The sequence below is a fragment of the Ursus arctos genome, unplaced genomic scaffold, assembly GCF_023065955.2.
Source record: "Ursus arctos isolate Adak ecotype North America unplaced genomic scaffold, UrsArc2.0 scaffold_9, whole genome shotgun sequence".
Lineage (NCBI taxonomy): Eukaryota > Metazoa > Chordata > Mammalia > Carnivora > Ursidae > Ursus > Ursus arctos.
In genome coordinates, this window is record NW_026623111.1 from 31,106,310 (window position 1) to 31,129,766 (window position 23,457).

The following is a 23,457-nucleotide window of genomic DNA, read 5'->3' on the forward strand; positions in this document are numbered from 1 at the left end:
AACGAAACAAAACATTTTGAGTTACAAAAATCAACTTTCACCATGTAAATTGACTATTTGACTTCAGTGAGGCATTTTTTTGTATCCCACTTCATCTGTAGGAATACCCAACCAGTTAACTTACAGGCCTCAGAACACTTGACACTTGACATATAAGAAAATAATTTGTCAAAGCATGATGATTTTGTGTCAGGTATTTGTCACATGTACATGATTTTATAGGTGATCTTTGTATTTAACATGAATATTGAGTCTCGTCTCAGTAATTTATTAATTGTGTAAAATGGGCCCGAAGAGATTCAGGTTAATTATATATCTTAGGTCCTTTAGCTACATACATAGCTGCCTCTCTCAGAGTTGGTTATGGCTTGTGGCTCTGCTTTTTTTCCTTTTAAATAACTCACTTTCCTAAATCCAAGCCTTTCCACTCTAGAGAGCCCCTGCGTGGTAGCATGACCTGCCGGCATGTCGCAGTAACTACAAGCTGTTAACCTTGTTGAATCTTGCACTGATTTATTTCCCTCAACTAGACTACATATAGACAGTTCTCATGTTGCATGGTTTTTACATACATGAAATTCGTTTACTGTGGTTTAATTAAATATCACCAGTCCCCCAATAACATGGTTCAAACTTCAGTTATACCATAGTAGATTAACTGTGAGTTAATATTATTTAAATAAGTCAGTACGTGTTAAGTGCCCAGAATACGGGGAGTAGTCACACAGAACAGGTTGACTGTTCTTGATGTTAAGGCTAGCCTGAGTTCTGAGCACTGGAGGCAAAGGGGCCACGAGGTATACAGGAAGGAGGAAGAAGAGATTTTCTTCTCCCTTTCTGGGGTATAGAAAGAAGTTTGTCTTCGGCATTTGCCCACCTCTCTCCATGCACTTTTTTCCTTACTGACGCCTGTCCCTTTGGGCCCAGTTCCAGTGGACCACAGAAGTCCCTTAGTCTGTGATCACTAAGCCCGCCTACATCTCAAGTGGCTTCTCTGAATGGTCCCTTCACTTTTACGCCCTGGTCTCCTGGTTTGAAATGCCACGTAAATCCTAACTAGTCCCATATTTATCTCTTCCTGTCTCAAGACTCGTATATCCAACTGCTTATTCAACATCTCTGATGACATGTCCAGTAAACACTTCAGATGTAATCTCTAAAACCCTTTTGACTCACAGTTGTCCCTCTCCCCATTGATGACATCCCATCCTTTTAGATCTTCAGGCTAAAACCTTAGCATCATCCTTGATTCTCCTCTTTCTCATGCCCTCCATATCTAATTTGCCAGAAAATCTTGTAGGCTCTTCCTTCAAATATTTCCAGAATCCAGCCTGTTCTCACCACCCTCCTGTTACCACTGTGTGTGAGCCTCAGACATCTTCCATGTGAATTTCTGCAGTCTCTGAACCGGTTTCCCTGCTTCAGCTCTTTCCCCATCATACCATATTCTCAACCTAGGGGCCAGAGTGAGCTTTCCGCTCAGACCTTTCTAATGGCTGTCCATTTCACCCAGAGTCAAAGCCAGAGTCCTCACAACGGCCAGCCAGCACCCGTATGACCTGGCCCTTGCAAGCTCTCTGATGTCATCTCAGACTCCTCTCTTCTTATTTCCTCTGCTCCAGCCACACTCTCCTCCTTGCTGAGCCTCTGACACACCAGGACTCTGGCCTCAGGGTCTACTCACTTAATAACTGCTTATTTAGAACCTACTTCCAGCATAGTTCTGTAAGGGGTAGAAAGAATAAAATTAATATGGTCTCTGGTCTCAAAAGCAGCTAAAGTAGCTAAACTTACATTGCACTTTATATGTCTGGCGCTCTTCTAAATGCTTGAACTCATTTGATCCTCAGCTCTATAAAACACACCCTACTATTAGCTCCAATTTATGGATATGTGACTAAGGAACAGAAATGTTAAGTAGCTTACTCAGTGTTTTATAGTCAGTGGTGGAGCCAAGATTCAAATCCAGGCAGTTGGGCTCCAGAATATTCACACTTAACCAGTCTACTCCTCATTGTAGAATTAATCGTGAGATTCAAGGATTTATCCATCCCAGGACCTTTGACAAATGCACCCAGTGTCAAGTGTATGATTTCCGCCCCAAAATTCAGTTTTTGCACTGGCCAATTCCTCAACGAAAAAGTTTCCTGATTCTTACTGCTTCCATCTAGTATCACTTACTAGTTTAGTGACTCCGTTCTTAACACAAGTCTCACTAAGGTGCATTCAGATTTGCACCTCAGCATTATCAGAAATCATATGTGTTCGAGTTTTACATGAATAGCCAAAACTGTGAATCTCTTATACCAAGGGTCTACCACACTGTGAAGCTGAGTGTAGTAAAGATAACTTGAGTGCCTTGGGATTTGCTGCTCTTAAGACATTATTGTTACGGGTTTGGTTCTATGGTAAGCAAACTTGTTGAGGAGCGGAGTATCTTTTCACGTAAGGCCCACTCTCGTATCCACATAAATAGTTGAAAAGCAGCATTGCTCCTATATACTGTTATGTTGCTTTAGAACTTGGTAATAAACTTCTAAATAAGGTTGCTGAGACACTAGCTGCTTTGATGGGATTTAATATTCCTTGTCTGTTTAATATTGACAGCATATTACCTAGATTGACGTCACAGATCTTTTAATTTTTTTGAGAAACCCATGTGTCTGTACAAAAATCATCTCTTTTTCAGGAAAACACACTAAGAGAATCACATGTGGATGTTGGAATGCAGAAAATCTGCTTGCTTTAGGTGGTGAAGATAAAATGATTACAGTTAGCAATCAGGAAGGTGACACGATAAGACAGGTAATACAGTAACATCTTTGGTCTGATATATTCAAAATTTTCCCTGAAATAAAGTTTGTCTACCAAACTAATCTATGAGATTTTTAAATCTCTTTGTGAGATATGTATGCAATAACTTCACATGCTAAACAACAAAAACTGTTCTTTTTACGTATTAGAACACGCTCTGTGGTTATAGCCAGGCTGTATATTTGTGAGAGAACGTACTTTATATGTGTATATTCATAATATAAATGTAAATAACTGGACTCAGAGTCTGGTCTGCCTGACTCTAAAGCTCATACCTTTAACTGATACGTTAAATTTCTTCCAAACTAACCCTAATTAAATTTAGTTTTAGGATTAAAGTTTACTACTGTTCAAATTTCCCAATTGATTAGCTTTTCAGTGGCTCCTTAAGGGAATTTGTATTACCAATAGCTACTTCATAATCTCACCAGTGGGTAAATTTTACTTTGGACTGCCTGGCTTATGATTTAGTATTGCTGGGGTAATATTGACTAGTAAATTCTTTGAATGCCCACTAGGTATATGGCACCATGCTTTGTACTTTAGAAGAAATATGAAATATAGTCCTGTATTAGTTTTCTATTGCTACATAATAAATTACCCCCCAAACCTAGCAGTTTCAAAATGATATACATTTATTGTTTTATAGTTTTTGTGGATGAGGAATGCAGGTACAGCCTAGCTGCATTAAGGTCTCACAAGACTGCATTTTATTGGTCAAGGCTGGAGTTTCATCTGAAGGCTTGACTGGGAAAAAATCTGTTTCCAAGCTCAATCACGTGGTTGTTGACAAGAGTTCAATTCCTTACAGGTTGTTAGGCTTAGGACCTCAGTTCCTCTCTGGCCATTGATTAGAAGCCCGCCTAATTTCCTTGCCACATGGATCTCTCCATAGAGTGCCTCACAACATAGCAGGTGGTAAGAGCATGAGAGCAGCCATTCAAAACTCAAGCCACAATACAATCTCTTAATAAATAACCTGATCTCAAAATCATTTTTGCCATATTCTGTTATGTAGAAGTGAGTCCCTACATCCAGCCTACACTCAGAGGGGTAGGGATGAGGATTACACAAAGAAACCAGGAGGTGAGGATCACTGTGGATCATCGTAGAAGCTGCCGACCATAGGCCCATATTCTCAAGAAGACAGAACTAATCATGATGAAACACACACAGCCTTATATGATGGACATATTTTGTAGTTTAGCTTACAAGTTCTGTAATATCTGAGATGGAGGAGCTCAATGCAAGTTAGATTATGAATCTTTAAAAGACAGATGCTCTCAGTCAGTCAAGGTATAGGATAAATTTTGTAATAGGTCCAAAATTACAAGGGCTCTAAGAATGTGGTAGTTCAGGTGGTTTTTTCCTCTTTCTCATGTAACAGAGACAGGTAGGCAGATCGTCTTTGCGAAACTGCTTCACAAGGCTGTATCCAGGCCCAGGTGCCTTCCATCTTGTTGCTCTGCCATTTGCAAGGATGTTTTGTTCTCATCTGCATAGTTACCTGCACCATATCTGGACTTCTGCTCCAGGGAAGGGAGAAAGAGAGGTGGAGTGCAAGAAATATTTAGAGGACCTAGTATGGAATATGCATTTATTATTTCCTTTCATATCGCTAGAACCTAGTCATATACTCACACCTCACTGCTGCCAGGGAAGCTGCAAATTTAGTCTCTGGAGGGAATGGTGTGCCCTACTGAAACTTGGTTTAGTGGATACCATAAGACATTTAACAGTCTGTCATTCAACCCTAGCAAAACAACATGGACAGAGATAAGAGGAAAAACTTATAGCTTGTTCATGGCTTGTTCAAGAGTGGCTTGACTGAAGATAAGGGCTTTGAGAATTTATGGAAAATAAGGCTGAAGAAGAACATTGGTTCCTGTATCCGAAAAGTGCTGAAAGTTAGGCAGAAGTAACTCAACCATGTTGAGTAGAACCATAGCATGATTAAACTGGTTCTTAAAAATATTTTCTAGAAACCTAAAATTTTGATCATTCTATTTTGGTGCCATTTTGCATTAGAATGGTAGATATACAAGTCCAAATGCATTAGCTCCCCACTCACACTTATACCCATATCAGACATCATCAGTTGATATTGGCATTTTTTTTCCTCCGCTGAATCAAGACATGGCCTTACAATATTTTGCTATGCAACATCCCAGGAAATCACTGCATTCAGCCATTACCTACATACAAAATAGCTATTTCCCATTTCTGATCTCTAAGAAGTATGCTTCTAGAATTAGACATACTATTTAAGTTGTCATGTAGTAAGCAAAGCATACATTAAAAGTATTGCTTTATTTGGTGTTGTCTCTGAATTGCTTTGACTTTACTATTCTGGAGATCACTCCAGTGTTACTTGTGTGGATTTATTTTTATTTATCCTACTAAGGACTTGTCTTGTTCCTTAAATCTGAAGATTGCTGTCTTCCATCAATTCTGGAAAATTCTGTCATTATCTCTTTCAGTATTACTTCTTGCCCATTCTATTCCATCCTCTGGAGTGTCTGTTAGATATACATTGGACCTTCTATCTCTTTATCTCTCTTTTTTTTTTTTTTAAAGATTTTATTTATTTTATATATAGAGAGAGAGAGCAGAGGGAGGAGCAGAGGGAGAGGGATGAACAGACCCTGTGCTGACTGGGGAGCTGGATGTGGGGCTTAATCTTATGACCCTGAGATCATGACTTGAGCCAAAACCAAGAGTCAGATGCTCAACCGACTGAGCCACCCAGGCACTCCTCTTTATCTCTCTCAGTATCTATTTTTTTGTCACTCTGTGCAACCTTCTGGATAAATTACTTAATCAGTTTACTCTTTCTTCAAATTTGTCTGGCCTCTATCTTATTGAGGGTTATTTTATTTTTTAAAAGATTTTATTTATTTATTTATTTATTTATTTATTTATTTATTTATTTATTTGAGAGAGAGAGCCAGCACAAGCAGGGGAGAAGGGCAGAGGGAGAGGGAGAAGCAGGCTCCCCACCAAGCGGGGAGCCTGATGCAGGGCTCAGTCCCACCTGAGCCGAAGGGAGATGCCCAACTGACTAAGCCGTCCAGGCGCCCCTGAGTTTTTTTATTTTAATGATTCTACTTTTTATTTTTAGAAAGTACTTTAGGGCAAAATAGGCAAAGAGGGTTAAGAGGTGCAAACTTCTAGTTATAAAAAAAAAATAAGTCATGAGGGTATAATGTACAGGATAGGGAATATAGTCAATAATATTATAATAATTTTATGTAGTGGGATAGTAACTAGATTTACCCTGGGGATCATTTTATATATAAATATTGAATTACTATGTTGTACACCTGAAGCTAATAGGATACTGTATGTCAAGTATACAGTTAATCCCTCAACAACACGGATTTGAACTGTGTGGGTTTACTTATATGTGGATGTCTTTTGATAAATACAGTACCATAAATGTATTTTCTCTTCTGATTTGCTTAATAACATTTTCTTTTCTCTAGCTTGCTATATTATAAGAATAAGGTATTTAATATACATAACATACAAAACATGTATGAATTGAGTGTTTATATTACTGGTAAGGCTTCCAGTCAACAGTAGGCTGTTAGTACTTAGGTTTGGGGAAAGTCAACATTTTATGTGAATTTTCAACTATGTAGGGGCTCAGCTTCCCTAACCCCCACATTGTTCAAGGGTTAGCTGTACCCTTAATAAAGAAAGGTACTTTGTAGTTCTCTAAAAAACCTGTCTGGACTTTTTTTTTTTTAAGTCTTTTGTTATACTTATGAGTCCTTTTATGTCTTTGGTCATATTTAATGTATTATTTTATGATCTCTTTGATAATCCTGTTATTTGTAGATCTGCTGACTTTTGTTCTTGATGCATTATTTCTTTTGACTTCACGTTTTGAATTGTGAGCTCATCTTCAGCAGGGCTTGTCTGTAGAAATTTTTTGCAGCTTTGGAAGAGGTCTTGGATTTGTTTTTGACAGACACTCCAAGGACTTTGTAGACACTTAAAGTATAAATTCGAACTTCACATCATAGTTAAGATAGGAAGGTCTTTGATTTGAAAAGAACTTTTTCAGCTTTTTTTCTTTTTCTTTTTTAAGATTTTATTTATTTATTTATTTATTTATTTATTTATTTGACAGAGATAGAGGCAGCCAGCGAGAGAGGGAACACAAGCAGGGGGAGTGGGAGAGGAAGAAGCAGGCTCCCAGCGGAGGAGGATCCCATAACGCCGGGATCACGCCCTGAGCCGAAGGCAGACGCTTAACCGCTCTGCCACCCAGGCGCCCCTCAGCTTTTTTTCTGACCCAAAGTTCAGCCCAAGTTACATGGGCTTCCTTATTGTCTCCTTACCACCTGCTCTGGGTAGCGACAGCATCAGTTTCTACACATACTTTGGTTTATGGTTTGATCTTTGCTTATTGTCTCTGGAAATTTTCCCTACCTTCTTTCAAGCTTATCTCTCTATTTAATAAGGCATGTATTCTGTTTCATCCGGGATTTCTGGATGTTTGTAGCAGTGGGGTTTTCAGGTATGACAGAAGTGAAAGCAGGTTACCGGTTTTATTAATATTCAGAATGAATTTAAGGGTTACACTTATTCATAGTGATAATATTTCCATCCCTGCAGACAGCAGTGAGATCAGAGCCTAGCAACATGCAGTTTTCCATGATGAAGACTGACGACCGAATGTCTGCTGCTGAAAGCACAGTAAGAATGCTAAGTCACATCCATGGCCAAGTTACTTTGATAATTGTGTACACTATACTTTCTCCTTTTCTAGAATGGTTCAGAATGTACAGTGATAAATAGATTATGGTCTGTCATTTATTCAGTCAGTACAGGCTCCAGTGTCTGAGGCATATGTTGCTTTTGCTGCTGCCGACAGCAGCTAGCTACCTGCTATCACAGCAAAGGAGGACATCTTCCTACTACAGCTGGTGTTGCTCTTCTCATTCTTGTGGTAGCAAAATCAGTGAAAGTACCTTTATAAACAGAAGTATTGATTTCCATATGATTTTTCATTTTCACTCTCTTAGAGGTGGTGACCAGAACTCTGGCAATTGTAGTTTTTGTTAACATCTTAGATGCATTTTTCCTGCCACATTTTATTATCCCGAAATCCAGATGATTTTCACAATTAATATAAATATATTTAAGTGAAATAATGTTTCTGTTTCTTTAAAGAGCTATTATTAACTCAATAGTGACTTATAATTGATAGAATCAAGGAACTATGTCAGAGTGTTTCTCTTCTTATAGAAATCCATCACCCTTAATGAGCGCAAATAAGTAATACACTCTTTTCTCTCCCTCACACAGTTAAACCTTCTACTGAGAATTACAGTTCAGTATTGACTTGTGTGTGTAACAGAGGGACGCTAGTCTAGCCACACTGACCAGTGACCTGCAGGTGATGGAAAGAGTGATGCAAAAAGCCAAGCTCAGTTATCCACCAGTGTGGACTGTAATCCCCGATGGCTCAAAATCAGAATGATCTGTTAGGATGGAAGATGCTCTGTACTCCGAACGTGCGTTCAGTTTCAGCAGAACTGTGTCAGCCTCACAGTCCCGCACTGCGCAGTGCTCTAATGAGAGGCAGAGAGCATTTTAAGAAGCTAGTCCACCCAGCTGTTTTAGTGTATTTCTCAAAGGTGGATATGTGTAAAGCCAAGGACCCTTCCCAGACTGTATATTAGTACAATGTATTTTTTAAAGTCACATTGTTATCGTATTAGTTACAACATGTAATGTAAACTTGGCTTATTGTTTTCATAAATTAGGTTCAGCTATTTGAATTTGCTTATTGGTCTTCATGAAGTACTGGGTAGTTCATTTCACAATCTCTTCATCTTTTCTGGCAGATCAGTGTGGTGGTTGGCAAGAAAACTCTGTTTCTTTATAATCTGAATGAGCCAGATAACCCAATTGATCTGGAATTTCAGCAGTGCTACGGGAACATTGTCTGCTATAGCTGGTATGCACAAGAAGCTCCCTACCAAAAGATAGCCATGTGTTTTTCCTTGCTAATTGTATTTAATTTTTGCCCATAACATTTTCACTTCTATGTGTAACATTTTCTAGATTATAGACTATAACTTAATATGTGAAACTACGTAGCAGATTTTCTGGCCCTCGACAAATTATATTCTGTATTTCCTTAGTTCTAATCTACTTACTTATTTACTGTATTGCCGATGACAGTTCACCGTCCTTGTACTGTGTCGTTGCCTTTGTTGCTATAGGTACGGTGATGGCTACATCATGATTGGTTTTTCACGTGGAATTTTTGTGGTCATCTCCACTCATATTCGAGAGATTGGTCAAGAGATACTTCAGGCTCGTGACCACAAGGATAGTCTAACCTGTATTGCGGTATCACAGACCCTTAATAAAGCGGCTACATGTGGTGATAATTGGTAAGTTATATTCAAAAATTCCTAGGACAGCTTATGTAAGGAATATTTAAGAGATTCAACAAGACTTTGATAGCTAATATGAATCTGTCAACAGTACTCTCCTGCACTCTTAAAACATGTTTGCAATTGAAAATTTCTAAGATTCCTGCTGTAACACGCAGGGCAAAATGTAAAATGCTATGTGTATACTAATTGCAAAACCTGGAATGGAGAATGCTTGGAAATCAATCTTAAAATAGGTAATTCCAGGTAATGTAGAGTCAGTACGGTCTACCCTAACTCTCTCACTGAATGCAACCATAAAACCTGGGCAGAAGGCTTGGAACAGCTATTTAAGGACTCTGAAAAGTAAATAGTAGGCAGATTGAAGAAGAAGAGCAGAATGTGAAGTACCACCAAACCAGTGAGGAGTCTCCCATTTGCCTTCCAGGCTCTCAAGACTCAAGGCAACCAAAATCTGAAAGTAGACACCAGAGCATAAACAACAGAGCTCCAAGAGAAGCCCTCTGGTTCTGGCTCAAGTTGTCAGAAAGAGAAGTCCTCTAACACTTAGAGTTGGGTCCATCTCCCAGTTTCCTTTCTTTTTCTTTCTTTGTTCTTTCATGCCCCAGCCACCAAGCAACTTCTTCATGGCAGCAAAAACAATGACGGAAAGGACCCGCAGGCACCTGCAACTCTGACAGAGGGTAACCTTCCTCCAGGTAGAGGAGCTATGGTCCCAGGAAGTGGGGCAAATCCTGTTGCTTATTTTTCTCTCTGCCCTGACACTTGTTGGCCATAGGTATGGGTACAGTTGTGGAAGGACGAGGCACTACAGGGTAACTGGAGCCCCAGCTTTGCTGCTGGAAGACCAAAAAGGGGAGCCCCAGAGAATCAGAACACACGAGGGAGATCCTGGAGAGGAAAGAGCTCTGGAAAGCAACCCTCGAAAGATATTTATGAACTCCCAGGTTCACTTCTGAGCTAATATGTGTATCTCACCCTAAAGATACCAAAGGCTTTGAGAACTGAACTCTGAGGGGTAGACCATAATGCAAACCCTGTGGACCACAAAGTAGGCCAAACAGAGGCCTGTTCAGACACAACTGCAGAGCCTTTGAAAGCAGAACTGACATCGCAGCTACATCCCACGGAAGGCTGGTGGATACTCATAGCCTGAATCCAACTGGGTTGATTGCTAAACAACAACAACAAAAAAAAAAAACAACAAAAACCTTCTCCGTGGGATTTAAACAAGATGCAAGAGTCTCAAATGTAATGTTCAGAATGTCCAAAATATAACCTAAAGTTACCTGACATAAAAACAATCAGGAAAATTTCAACTCAGGAGAAGGAAATCAAAAGATGCCAGTGCCAAGATGATGCAGGTGCCAGCTATTATAAACTTGCCCCAAGAGATAAGGGCTTGCGTTCTTGAAACAGATGGAAATACTATCTTAGAAAAGAAATAGAATCTCTAAAGAATAATTAAATGGAAGTTTTTAGACCTGAAAAATATAATTAATGCAGTGTACTTAATAGAATGGAGATCATAAAGAGTCTGCGAACTTAAAGATAAACCAATAGAAATATCCCAGTGAACACAGAGAAAGAAAAGATTGAAAAAAAATAAACAAGAGCCTCAGGGGCCTATGAAGCAATACCAAAAAGTCTGACATTTATGTCACAGGAGTCTCAGAAATAATGGCTGGAAACGTCTCACGTTTGGCAAAAGACATAAACCTATCTATTGTAGAAGCTCAGCAAATCCTTAAACGGATAAGTCCCAAAAAACCCAGCTCAGACACATCATCATCAAACTGCTGAAAACTCAAGACGAAGAGGGGCACCTGGGTGGCTCAGTCGTTAAGCCTCTACCTTCAGTTCAGGGCGTGATCCCGGCGGTCTGGGATCAAGCCCCTCATCAGGCTTCTCCGCTGGGAGCCTGCTTCTTCCTCTCCCTCTCCCCCTGCTTGTGTTCCCTCTCTCGCTGGCTGTCTCTATCTCTGTCAAAAAAAAAAAAAACAAAAAACACAACAGTAAAGACGAAGAAAAAACCTTGAAAACAGCTAATGAACAACATTTTAAATGACCATGGATTTCTCACCATAAGCCATCAAGGCCAGAAGGAAGCATCATGACTTTCTAAAGTACTGGAAGAAAAGAACTGTCAGCTGAAATTCATTACCCAGTGAAACTACCCATCAGGAATAAGGTGAAATGGAAACCTTCTCAGATGAAGAAAAAGGAAGAGAATTTATTGCTAGCAGACCTGCTCTAGAATTGCTAGAGGAAGTTCTTCAGATGGAAGAAAACAGATGACGGAAGGAAATTAGGGACATCAAGAATGAAGGAAGAGTGGGCGCCTGGGTGGCTCAGTTGGTTGAGCATCTGCCTTTGGCTCAGGTCATGATCCCTGGGTCCTGGGATCGAGTCCTGGGATCAAGTCCTGGGTTGGGCTCCCTGCTCAGTGGGGAGTCTGCTTCTCCCTCTGCCCCTCCCCCCAGCTCACACTGTCTCAAAAATAAATAAAATTAAAAAAAAAAGAATGAAGAGCAGCAGAAATGGTAAATAGGTCATTTTTTTTCTTTTGAGATCTTTAACATATATGTGGCTGTTGAAAGTACTATGATATTGTTTGATAGTGTGTTCAGTGTTTAAGATGCAGTACGTAAGACAAGCACAACAGAAAGGGGAGAGGGTAGGGGCGCCTGGGTGGCTCAGTGAGTTAAGCATTGCCTTCAGCTCCCCCGTGTAGTCTAGTAAAATATTGCTTCTAAAGAGCTTATGAGAGATTAAATATGTATTTATAATCTAGAGTAACCACTAAAAATATGCAGAGATATATACAAAAACACAATAATAGGTCAATTAAAATGGTATGCTGAAAAATGTTCAAATCTAAAAGGTGGCAGGAAAGGAGGACCGGGAACAAAAGGGACAAACAGAAAACAATAAAACAGTAGATTTAAGTTCAGACTGATCAATTAACTGTGTTAAATGTGTAAATGACAAGGCTATTAGACTATTAAAATAGAATTTTTAAATGACCTTATTATCTGTTGAAACTCACTTCAGTGTAATGATATAATGAAATAACTAGGTAAAAAGTAAAAGGATGGAAAAAGATCATCTAAACATTAACCAGAGGAGAGTTGGGTGGCTATGTGGGTATCAGAGAGCAAAGAAAATTACCAGGGATGAAGAGGCGTATTGCATATTGACTAGATATAATAATGCTAAATGAGTGTGCACCTAACAGCAGAGCCCCACAATAGATGAAGTAAAAACTGGCAGAATTAAAGGGAGAAATAGACAATAATAATAGTTGAAGTCTTCAGGGCTTCACTTTCAATAATATATGGAACAACTAGGCAGAAGATCAACAAGGACATAGAAGTGTCAAATTGACACTTATGAAGTGGAGCACAGGGTGCCAGATCATGGGCTGTGGTTCAACAACACACAAGAAGAAGAATCGAAATAGGAATGTTCATTATTAACAGGTCTTGGAGGAAGTAACTGGCATGTCTTGAGGGGCCTAAGAGAGGGGTCAAGGCACAGTGCAGACAAAAAGACAGAATCAGAGGCACGTGCTTTTAATAGGGTTCATGAAAAAAAAATAGGGTTCCTGGATAGACTGCTTTAGGGTTCCCAGGCTAAGGACAGATTGGTCAGTTCTAACCAAAAGAGTGGGGTTTTGGCAAGCCCCAGAGATCTTATTCTAGGGGCACATAAGGCAGGTAGGTGCTGGGAGGCAGGGGAGACTGTTGATCACAAGGCTTTTGGGGAAGTCACATCAGGATCTTACATTTGCTTGTGACTCTCTAGGTCATGCACTCGCAGGAGGGACCAGTGTAAGGTCACCACAGGCCGCTTGGCCAAACAGAATGGATGCTGAGGCAGCAGTACCATGGGGTAGCTTCACTAAACTCTCAGCAGACTTGGACAGCACTGTCAACCAACTAGACCTAACAGACATCTATCTATAGAACATTCCACCCAACAACAGAATACATGTTTTTTCTATGCTGCCATAGAATGTGCACCAAGATAGTCCATATCGTGGCCCATGAAACCTCAACAAATTTAAATTGAAGTCATGCGAAATATGTTCCTTGGCCATAATGTAATCACACTTGAAATGAGTAACGGAAAAACAACAGGAAATTCAATGAACACTTGGAAGTTAACCTACTTCCAAATAATTCATGAGTATATCTCAAAGCAAATTTAAAAATACATACAACTAAGCCGTGACCCGCCAATGCCAACTCGCACACCTCGCTCTAGCATCAGACCTGGCCTTGGCTCATTCCCTTCTTGCTCTGGTTGCCCTGAGGGCATATGGGCAGGAGCTACCCCAAAGGGTAGAAGGTCTAAGTGTGTGCAGGTGTGTCACGTCGGCACACTTACAGAATCGAGAAGAGCAGGAGACTGCAAGGATGGAACCAGGAGCAATGGTGTCCAAAGAGGAACAAGCAGTAAAAAGTCTCAACATGGACAATGCCAACCAGGAAAATGAAAAAAAGGATGAGAAGAAGTACGTTGCTAGTAAAGGAGAGCCCTTGGCCCTTCCTTTGGAAGCTGGTGACTGTTGTGTGCCTAGAGTAATTCATAGGCTGTTCCTTGTTAGGCAGCCCATCCCGCAGTATAGATGGGTCATGATTCAGAGGCTTGGAGAACCATAGGCAAGGATGAGAGAAGAGAATATGGAAAGGATTAGGGGGCTGGGGAGGTGAGACAGCTGAAGGCAAAGCAATTCTGTCACAGTCTGGGGGCAGTTAGCATTGACCCACCTCACCATGACCATCATGAGGAGTTTTGCCTGATGCCTTGAATCCCTGATGTTTTCCCTGAAGTTAATAAGGAAGACACACCTGCTTCCTAAACTTACAGTTCTCAGTGTACCTTTGTTGTAAACCTTTTGGTGTTACATGTCTCTTGTGGGTCTCCTATGACCAGCTTCCAATTGAATGTTGTATTTTGACTCAATCTGTAAGATTCTGTCAGCAGGGGAGTTTTACCCTATTGCATGGCAAGATGCTCATTATATATTGTGAAGTTAACAAAGCAGTTTAAAAGAAAAAAAAAAACTCATACAACTAAATAAAAATGAAAATGCAACATATCAAAATATGAGATACAGCTAAAGCAATGCTGAGGAGAAGACTTATAGTATTAAATGCTTATATATACAAAGGAAAAAAAATCTCAAATCAGTAATCTAAGTTCCTACCTCAAGAAACTAGAAAAAAAAAAAAAAGCAAAATAAGAGTAAAGCAGAAGGAATAAAATCATAAGGAGCAGAAGCTGATGACAATGAAAATAGAATAGGAAAAAAAGCTGGAATTTAAAAAAAATTTGATAAACCTCTAGCAAGAATGACAAATTAAAAAGAAATGAATTGCCAATATCAGGAATGAAACAGGAATATTACTACAGATCTGGAAGCTATTAAAAGGGTAATAAAGGAATACTACAACTTTAGAATTACAAAGGAATACTACAGGTAACTCAGAAGTTTGACAACTTGGAAGATTGGAAAAATTCTTCAAAAACCACTGACTACCAAAACTCAACCCAGATGAAACAGATAATCTGAATTAGCCCTGTAATTCTTACACAAATTGAAAAATAATTTTAAAGCCTTGAAAAATCTCCACACTCAGATGGTTTCAATGGAGAATTCTGCCAAACATTTAAAAAAAGAATTCACGCCAATTTTACAAAATCTCTTCAGAAAATAAAAGTGGAGGGAATACTTCTCAACTTATTTTATAAGGCTAGTATTACCGTTTTACCAAAATCAAAGTATAAAAAAAACAAAAGCAAGCAAAAAACAACAACAACAAACAAAAAAACTAGAGACCAATCTCTCTCATGAATTTGGACACAAAATCCTCAACAAAACTTAGCAAACTGAATTCAGCAATATATGAAAAGAATTATATCTCATGACCAACTGGGATTTATTCCAAGTATACAAGGCTTATTTACATTAAAAAATCAACAAAGTTACCATATCAACAGCTGAAGAACCGTTTGATCGTATCAGTTGACACACACAAAATATTTCATAAAATCCAACACCCATTCATTATAAAAATTCTCAGTAAGTTAGGGATGGAGGGGAATTACCTCAACTTGATAAAAAATATCTACAAAAAACCTATAGCTAACATCATAGTTCATGGTGAAAGACTGAGTGCTTGCCCTCTAAGATTGGTAACAAGATAAGGATACCTACTCTCACATCTGTAATGCAACCTAACATTAGAAGTTCTAGCCACTGCAGTAAGACAAGAAAAAGAAATAAGACACATCCAGATTGGGAAGAGAAAAGTAAAACCATCTCTAGTTGCAGATGACATGATTGCTTATATAGAAAATCTCAAGGAATCTACAAACAAGAAACACCTAGAATTAAAACTAGTAAGTGAGTGCAGCAGGGTCTCAGGACGCAAGATCAACACACAAAAAATCAATCACAGTTCTATATACTAACAACAAACATGTGGAAACCAAATTAAAAATACGCCTTTTTTAATCACTCCAAAGAAAATGAAATACTTAGATATACACGTAACAAAACACGTACAGGGTCTTTGTGCTAAAAATACCAAAATGCTGCTGAAAGAAGTCAAAGAAGACCCAAATAAATGGAGAAACACATAGTATTAGTATATTAAAAATAGTGATAGCATCAAATGCTGAGAAGGATGAAGAGAACCTAGATCACTCATGCATTGCTGGTAGGAATGTAAAATGGTAACAGCTACTTTGGAAAACAGTTTGGCAGTTTCTTAAACAAACAAACAAACTGAATATGCAATTACTATACGACCTAGCAGTTTCACTCCTGGCCATTTTCCCCAGAGACATGAAGACTTATATTCACAGAAAAACCCGAGTGTGGATGTTTACAGTGGCTTTATTTGTAATAGTACAAAACTAGAAACAGTCCAGATGTCCTTCAGTGGGTGAATGTTCCAGCTGGTACATCCAGATCATGGACTATTGCTCAACTATAAAGAGGAACAAACTTCTGATACACATAACTCAGATGAATCTCCAGAAAGGTATGCTGAGTGAAAAATGCCAGTCACGAAATGTTGAATACCATATGATTCCATTTATGTAATATTGTTGAAATGATAAAGTTATAGGGATGGAGAACAGATCAGTGGTGGCTTGGGGTTAGGGATAGAGCTAGGGTGGAGAGGAAGGAGGTTAAGGTGTTTATAAAAGGACAACACAAGGGGTCCTTGTGGTGTTGGAACTATTCTATGTCCTGACTATGGTTGTGGATCTCAGGAATCTTGCATGTGATGAAATTGCTTAGAACTAAATACACACACACACACACACACACACACACACACACACACAATGAGTACAAGTAAAACTTGGGACATCTGAGAAAGGTTAGTGGATTATATCAATGTCAGTATTTTGATTACAATATTATCCTGTAGTTTTTCAAGACGTTACCATTCGGGGGGCGGGTGGAGGGTATATACAATCTCTGTATTATTTCTTACAACTGCGTGTGGATTTACAAGTCTATCAAAACAAAAAGTTAAATGAAAACAACAAGGGGAAATATATAAAGGGAGGGCAGAAGGGAGGAGAGAGGAAAGGAGACAAGGAGGAAAGACATCTTAGAGCCGTTAGGGTCTAACATTGTGCCACACAGCTTTCCTTGGCTTGAATCGACCTATCTTCCCTGTAGCCCTATGGAGTAGTATGCCCCCAGTTTTTCAGAGCTTTCAGCCTATGCCTTGTGATTCCAGATTGAGTGCTCTTTCTATTGTACCTCATTACTTTTTCTGTGAAAGAAGTCAGAGTGGTGGGGGGAGCACATTGCAAAGAGAAACCTTATTTCTCTTACAATAATGCTGGTCAGGAGAATGTTTTCCTACTCAGACTTTTCTTCAGGGCAACTTAAACCTCCTTGTTCCTGAAACTATAGATCAGAACATTAAGCCAGGCACAACTACCATGCCCCAAAGGGATATTTTTTAAGATAAAGTATAATTACAGAAATTCTGTTATTTTCTTACCTTGACCCAATAGATTATTCTATGCATCCCTTTTCGGAGAACACTGACCTGTTTTGTAGCTTACAATTTTTTGTGAACGAAAACAATTTTATTTAACACTTATGTTTACAATATACATATTTTTTTCATTTTTCAGCATTAAAATTCATGACTTGGCAGAATTAAAAGACATGTATGCTATAATCAACCTGGATGATGAAAATAAAGGTACTGATTTTTCTGAAGCAGAGTGACATTTTATCACTGCAATTACAGAGTAATGTCTTTATTATTATTTGATTTGCATTCATTATAGGAGGAATAAAATTAACGCCCTTCATGAGAGTTCCCTAAAATAACTTACTTATTTTAGTAATTATAGAAGGCTATAAGTCCACTTCGATCTAAAGATTTATAGTGAATTTAATCTCAATTTCCGTTATAAAACCTAAATTCGTACACACTTTCCCTTTAAGCCACTACTGAATGAATCAATGCTCATGTTCACACGCCTGTCCATGGTGAGTTTTTACTCTGTGTAGACTAAACTATTAAAGACAACACTTGAAGATTTTTACGTCTCTGCAGCTTATGTGAAAATATTTGCTTGTTTGCCTGTAACCTTATTACTTGTTTTTGATTGATCCTTTATTCTGTCAATTATTTCAGGGTTGGGCACCTTGTCCTGGACAGATGACGGCCAGTTGCTGGCACTGTCTACCCAAAGGGGCTCGCTGCATGTTTTCTTGACCAAGCTGCCCATACTCGGGGATGCCTGCAGCACAAGGATTGCATACCTCACCTCCCTCCTCGAAGTCACCGTAGCCAATCCTGTTGAAGGAGTAGGAAAATGGTGTTATTTTGATTTTATTTATTAGTAAAATCAAAGCAGTTGTAGCAGTTGACTTGCTACTGTTCCTTTCCTATATTACAGGAGCTGCCAATCACAGTTTCTGTGGACGTGGAGCCCAACTTCGTAGCAGTCGGGCTTTATCATCTGGCTGTGGGGATGAATAATCGCGCTTGGTTTTATGTCCTTGGAGAGAATGGCAAGTCTCAATGCAGTTGTCATCTTCTTATCTAGCATATAATTTCTGTTATTATTTGGGAAGCATTGAAACTTTCTTTGAAGACCAGGTCTTTCACGCTCTTCCTTCAGCTCTTAAGAAGCTTAAACAGTTTTGTGAATCCTCTAAAAATTTTGCATAATTTTTGGAAAGATTTTATTCTTTACCTTTGTGGTGAGCGCAGCGTGGTATAGTGGGCAAAGTCTGACCTTCAGAATTAGGCCCTGAGTTTAAATTCGCCTGCTGCCTCTTGGAGCCGGGTGGCTATAGACATTCTTTACCCCTCCAAGCCTTGGTTAAGAAGACTTCGTCTGGAAAATGAGGATTCGCCTACACGTAAGGGGTCAAGGGTCGTGAGGAAAACTAACTGAAATAAAATGTTGTGATCCATCTTTGCACAGTGACTTTCTTAGGCGCTCCTTGGGTCAGGTAGTTGGGTCCCTCCCCCCTCCTTTTCTTTACATTATGACCAGTAGCATCTGAAGGGAGCCTGGCTTTTTCTTCTCCTCCCCACCAGAGGTCAGACATCCCTCAGGAGTAGAGCCAGCCAGAGATTTCGCCTCAGACTACACCATTAGGCTTATTGTCACTAAAGTGAAATTTCTGGTGGTTTCACGTGTAATTTTATTTTCTGTTCCTTTGTTTCATGCGAATCATTAGGGAATTCCTGAAGGCAAATTTATATGACAACTACGGATTTTCTTTAGAATAGCTAAAATAAAAATTGTAGATTCAGAATATCCTTAAAAAGGCACCCATTTAAAAATTAGTTGCCAATTTTAATGTAATTTTATTTATATTTCAATGTGTATGTTTTTTTTAATTGCTACAGCTGTTAAGAAATTGAAAGATGTGGAGTATCTGGGGACAGTCGCCAGCGTTTGCCTTCATTCTGACTATGCTGCTGCGCTTTTTGAAGGCAAAGTCCAGTTGCATTTGGTAAGTGTAAGGTTGACGTCCTGGAGCCCGTGGGCCTCGTGATGACTCAGATGAGTGATGATGATAAACAGCCTAATGTCATAATACCAAGAACTCTGTTCAGGAAGCCTCCACACACAGACTAGCTGGAAAGCCAGGTGTGGATAAAGGACTAACAAAATCCTTTACCCTTCTGCATGAGATGCTCGGTTAACTTGGTCTGTTCCCAAGAAACCCAACAAAGTGTCAGCTGTGCTACTCACAATATTACCATGGTAAAAATGACCCTGTTGGTAAACTGCACCTAGTGGGACATTAAAAACTGATGGGAACGTTCTATGTCTGGGCTTCCTGCCATGAATTGCCTTACGTATTTGGGCACGTCACTTGTGGGGATCCTTGAAACTATACCTATTAAATTGTACAAAAGATATTGGCTCCTATAATGTGGGTCTTCTAAACAAGGGGGCATCACCTACATCTATTTCTTGGCCCTTCGCTTCTGGGAAACCAAAGAGAAAAGCTACCAGCCCCCTGCAGAGCCTGCTGCAAAGATTATTCCCACTAAAGCGGGATGTTTGATGCTGCCCTGCAGGCCAGCTGTGGTTCCTGTCCGATGTCTTTCTCAATAGACGGGTAGTCTGATGAGTCTGAATGTTTCATCGAACTTAAGATGACGACGCTCCCCTGTCTTCCTAGATGGTGCAGACCAGCCTTACTCAAATCTGTGAGCTACTGTTATTCTTTATGTTTTAGATAGAAAGTGAAATCTTGGACGCTCAAGAAGAACGTGAGACTCGGCTTTTCCCAGCAGTGGACGATAAGTGCCGTATCTTATGCCATGCCTTAACCGGGGATTTCCTCGTCTATGGTACAGATGTGCGTACTCGCTTCTTCGGTATAGAACACAGGGGAATTCCTAATTTTTACTTTGTAATATCCATGTGTGTATATATGTATATAAAATAGATACATAATATATACATATATATAGATGTATGTATGCAGCATATATACACTACATTGTATATACACTTATATACAGCACATAAGTCACATGGTTTGCTAGTAGCAAGTGCTTTTGTGATTATATAAGCAATTTTGATGGCAGAGTAAAAAGAGCAGACTTTCGAGTCTGGAAAATCTGGGCTCAAATGCCAGTTCTCTTAATTGCTAGGTGCTACTTAACCCATTCCAAGCCTCGTTTTCCTTATCTAGATGCTTTAAGGATTTAATTTGGTGATGAACATAAGATATGTTATACAACTTTAGATATCCAGTGCCTACATTTAGTAAATAGTCAAATAATTGAATATCGAGAATCCCACTTCAATCTTTTGGTTGTTGTTTTGTTTGTTTCTTTGTTTTATTTTTTTAGAGAGAGAGAGAGCATGAGCTGTGGAGGGAGAGGGGCAGGGAAGAGAGAGAATCTTAAGCAGGCTCCATGCTCAGGGTGGAGCCTGATGTGGGGCTCGATCTCATGACCCTGAGATCATGACCTGAGCCGAAATCAAGAGTCAGATGCTTAACAGACTGAGCCACCCAGGCGCCCCAATCTTTTGGTCTTTTGAAATACCGGTGCCCTATACCTCTAAATATGACACTAGTCAGGTGGGCATAAAACATAATTATAGTAATAGCATCTTAACATTTGTAAAAAGTTTTCAAAGATTTTTCAAAGCATATCATACCTGTTGTCTTGTTCAATCTCTAAAAAATTTAGTGAAGGTAGGAAGGGCACTGTTTTCCACATTAGAAAAACAATTATTCACTGTTTCAAATGTTTCATTTTCTCACATTAAACTGTTTTCTAAAAAAAAAAAAAAGCATGTCTTAAAACATGCTTATTGCCATAAGAGAGATTTGAAATTTAAGTTCAACCTAAAATAATCATCTATTTGTTAATATGCACCAGTAGGGTAGGTCTCATGTATCAGGTAAAGCGGTAAGGGATATGGTAAATAATAGCAAATATAATACATTTCTATGAGACAGAACAGTTTATAAAGCCCTGATCTCACCTGTCTTATCTCATTAGTTTTGTAAAATAAGCAGGGAAGTTTGAGAGACTGAAGAACACTGAAGATTAAGAGGTTAGTAAGTTCGTAACAGATGTGGAGCGTGAACAGTATCTCCTGGTGTAAAATCCACTCTTCCCACTATGCCAGGTGGCATTTTGAAACTAAGAACTCGAGGTCCGGTGGTCTGTCCATAGTTAGCATTTATCTCCATCTCTTTCTTGAGTGATTCTGAAAATATGTTTTTTAAAGTTTTAGTGAGGTATGATTGATACACAACGAACTGCTATTTAAAGTCCACAGTTCGATAAGTTTTGACATGTATATACTGTGAAATACTATCAACTCAATCAAAATAGTAAACGTATTCATCATCGCCAAAAGTTTTCTCATGCCTCTTTATGATTCCTCCTTCCTGTCCTACCCCCCGATGTCACTATAAACGTGTTTCTATTTTCTAGAGTTTTATGTAAATGGAGTCATACAGTATGCGCTTCTTTCTGTCTGCCTTCTTTTATTCAGTATCATTATTTTGAGATTCATTCCTCTTGTGTGTATCAATTGTTGATTCCTTTTCCTTGCTGGGGTGGTATTTTATAGTATACACTTATCATCATTGGCTTACCCATGAACCTAAGGATGGATATTGGGGCTGTTTCCAGCCTGGATTATTTCCAGTATGGGGTATTTACAAATAAAACTGCTATAAACATTCATGTTCAAGTCTTTGCGTGGACATATGCTTTCTTTTCTCTTAGGTAGATACTGAGAAGTAGGATGGCTACATCATACGGCATGTGTATGTTTAAGTTTTCAAGAAACTGACAAACTGTTCTCTAAATTGGCTGCACCATTTTACATTCCCATCAGCAGTGTGTGAGCATTCCAATTCCTCCACATCCTCTCTAACATTTGATATGGTCCATCTTTTTAATTTTAGTCACACTTAAGTGTGTAGTGAAATCTCATTATGATTTTGCTTTTCCCTAACAGACTTCTGTAGAGCATCTTTTTTTTCCTTCTTCTTCTCTCCTTCCCCCCCACCAGCATCTTTTCATATGCTTGTTTGCTTTCTGTATATCTTTGGAGAAGTGTCTGTTCAAATTTCTTAGGCCATTTCTTAATTGGGTTGTTTTCTTATTGATTTTTGAGAGTTCTTTATATATTCTGGACTCAGGTCCATAATTTATCGATACATGCTTTGCAAGTATTTTCTCCCGGTGCATTAGTTGTCTTTTCATTATCTTAATAGTGTCTTTCATAAAGAAGAAATGTTTTTATTTTGATGAAGTCCAACTTACCAATTTATTTGTGACAGATTGTGCTTTTGGTGTCATACCTAAGTTTCTTTGCCTAACCCAAGGTCACAAAGTTTTTCTCCTGTGTTTTCTTCTATAAGCTGTGTGGTTTTATGTTTTCTACTTAGGTCCACGATCCATTTTGTTTATGCCGTGAGGTATAGATCATATTTTTTGTTGTTGTTTAAAAATATTCCAGTTGTTCCAGCACCATTTGTTGAAAAGGTTGTCCTTCCTCCACTAAATCGCCTTTGTACTTGTGTCAAAATCAAATTGTCCATAAAATGTGGGTCTTTTTCTGGAATTATTCATTCCATTGATCTGCGTGTCTGTGTTTATAACAGTACCACGCTGTTTTAATTACTGTAGCTTTATAATAAGTCATGAAATCAGGTAGTGTTAGCCCTCCGACTTTGAGTTTCTTTTTCAAAGTTGTTTCGGCTGTTCTCAGTAGTTTGCATTCCCATTTGAATTTATGATAAGTTTGTCGGTTTTTACAAAAGCCTCCTAGGAATTTTAATGGGATCATGTTGACCTTAGAGATCAGTTGCCATCTGAACAAAATCTACTCACCAATGAACAAGGTATATATCTCCATTTATTTAGGTGTGGTTTTTTTTGTTGTTGTTGAAGATTTTATTTATTTGTTTGAGAGAGACAGACAGAGATAGCAAGAAAGAGCACAAATGGGGAGAAGAGGGAGAAGCAGGCTCCCCGCTGAGCAGGATGCAGGGCTCAATCCTAGGACCCTAACCTGAGCTGAAGGCAGATGCTAAATCAACTGAGCCACCCAGGCGCCCCTAGGTTTTCATTTCTCTTAGTGTTTTCGAGTTTTTGGTGTACCAGCACCCCTTTTGTCATTTATACCTAAGTACTTCATATTTTTTGTATTTTAGCATTTT

General features: G+C 39.0%; 1 protein-coding gene and 1 pseudogene across 1 annotated transcript in view; both read left to right on the forward strand.

Moving 5' to 3' along the window:
* Positions 1 to 23,457, forward strand: part of WDR19 (WD repeat domain 19) — a 107,429-nt gene that overhangs the window by 24,638 nt on the left and 59,334 nt on the right. The window contains exons 6-14 of the mRNA XM_026508747.4: positions 2,690 to 2,805; positions 7,441 to 7,521; positions 8,676 to 8,788; positions 9,057 to 9,230; positions 17,412 to 17,482; positions 17,924 to 18,096; positions 18,189 to 18,303; positions 19,154 to 19,260; positions 19,996 to 20,118. Of these exons, the coding sequence (XP_026364532.1) occupies positions 2,690 to 2,805; positions 7,441 to 7,521; positions 8,676 to 8,788; positions 9,057 to 9,230; positions 17,412 to 17,482; positions 17,924 to 18,096; positions 18,189 to 18,303; positions 19,154 to 19,260; positions 19,996 to 20,118 (1,073 nt within the window). The remainder of the gene's footprint in view (positions 1 to 2,689; positions 2,806 to 7,440; positions 7,522 to 8,675; positions 8,789 to 9,056; positions 9,231 to 17,411; positions 17,483 to 17,923; positions 18,097 to 18,188; positions 18,304 to 19,153; positions 19,261 to 19,995; positions 20,119 to 23,457) is intronic.
* Positions 9,240 to 15,525, forward strand: LOC113262420 (protein BEX1-like; annotated as a pseudogene).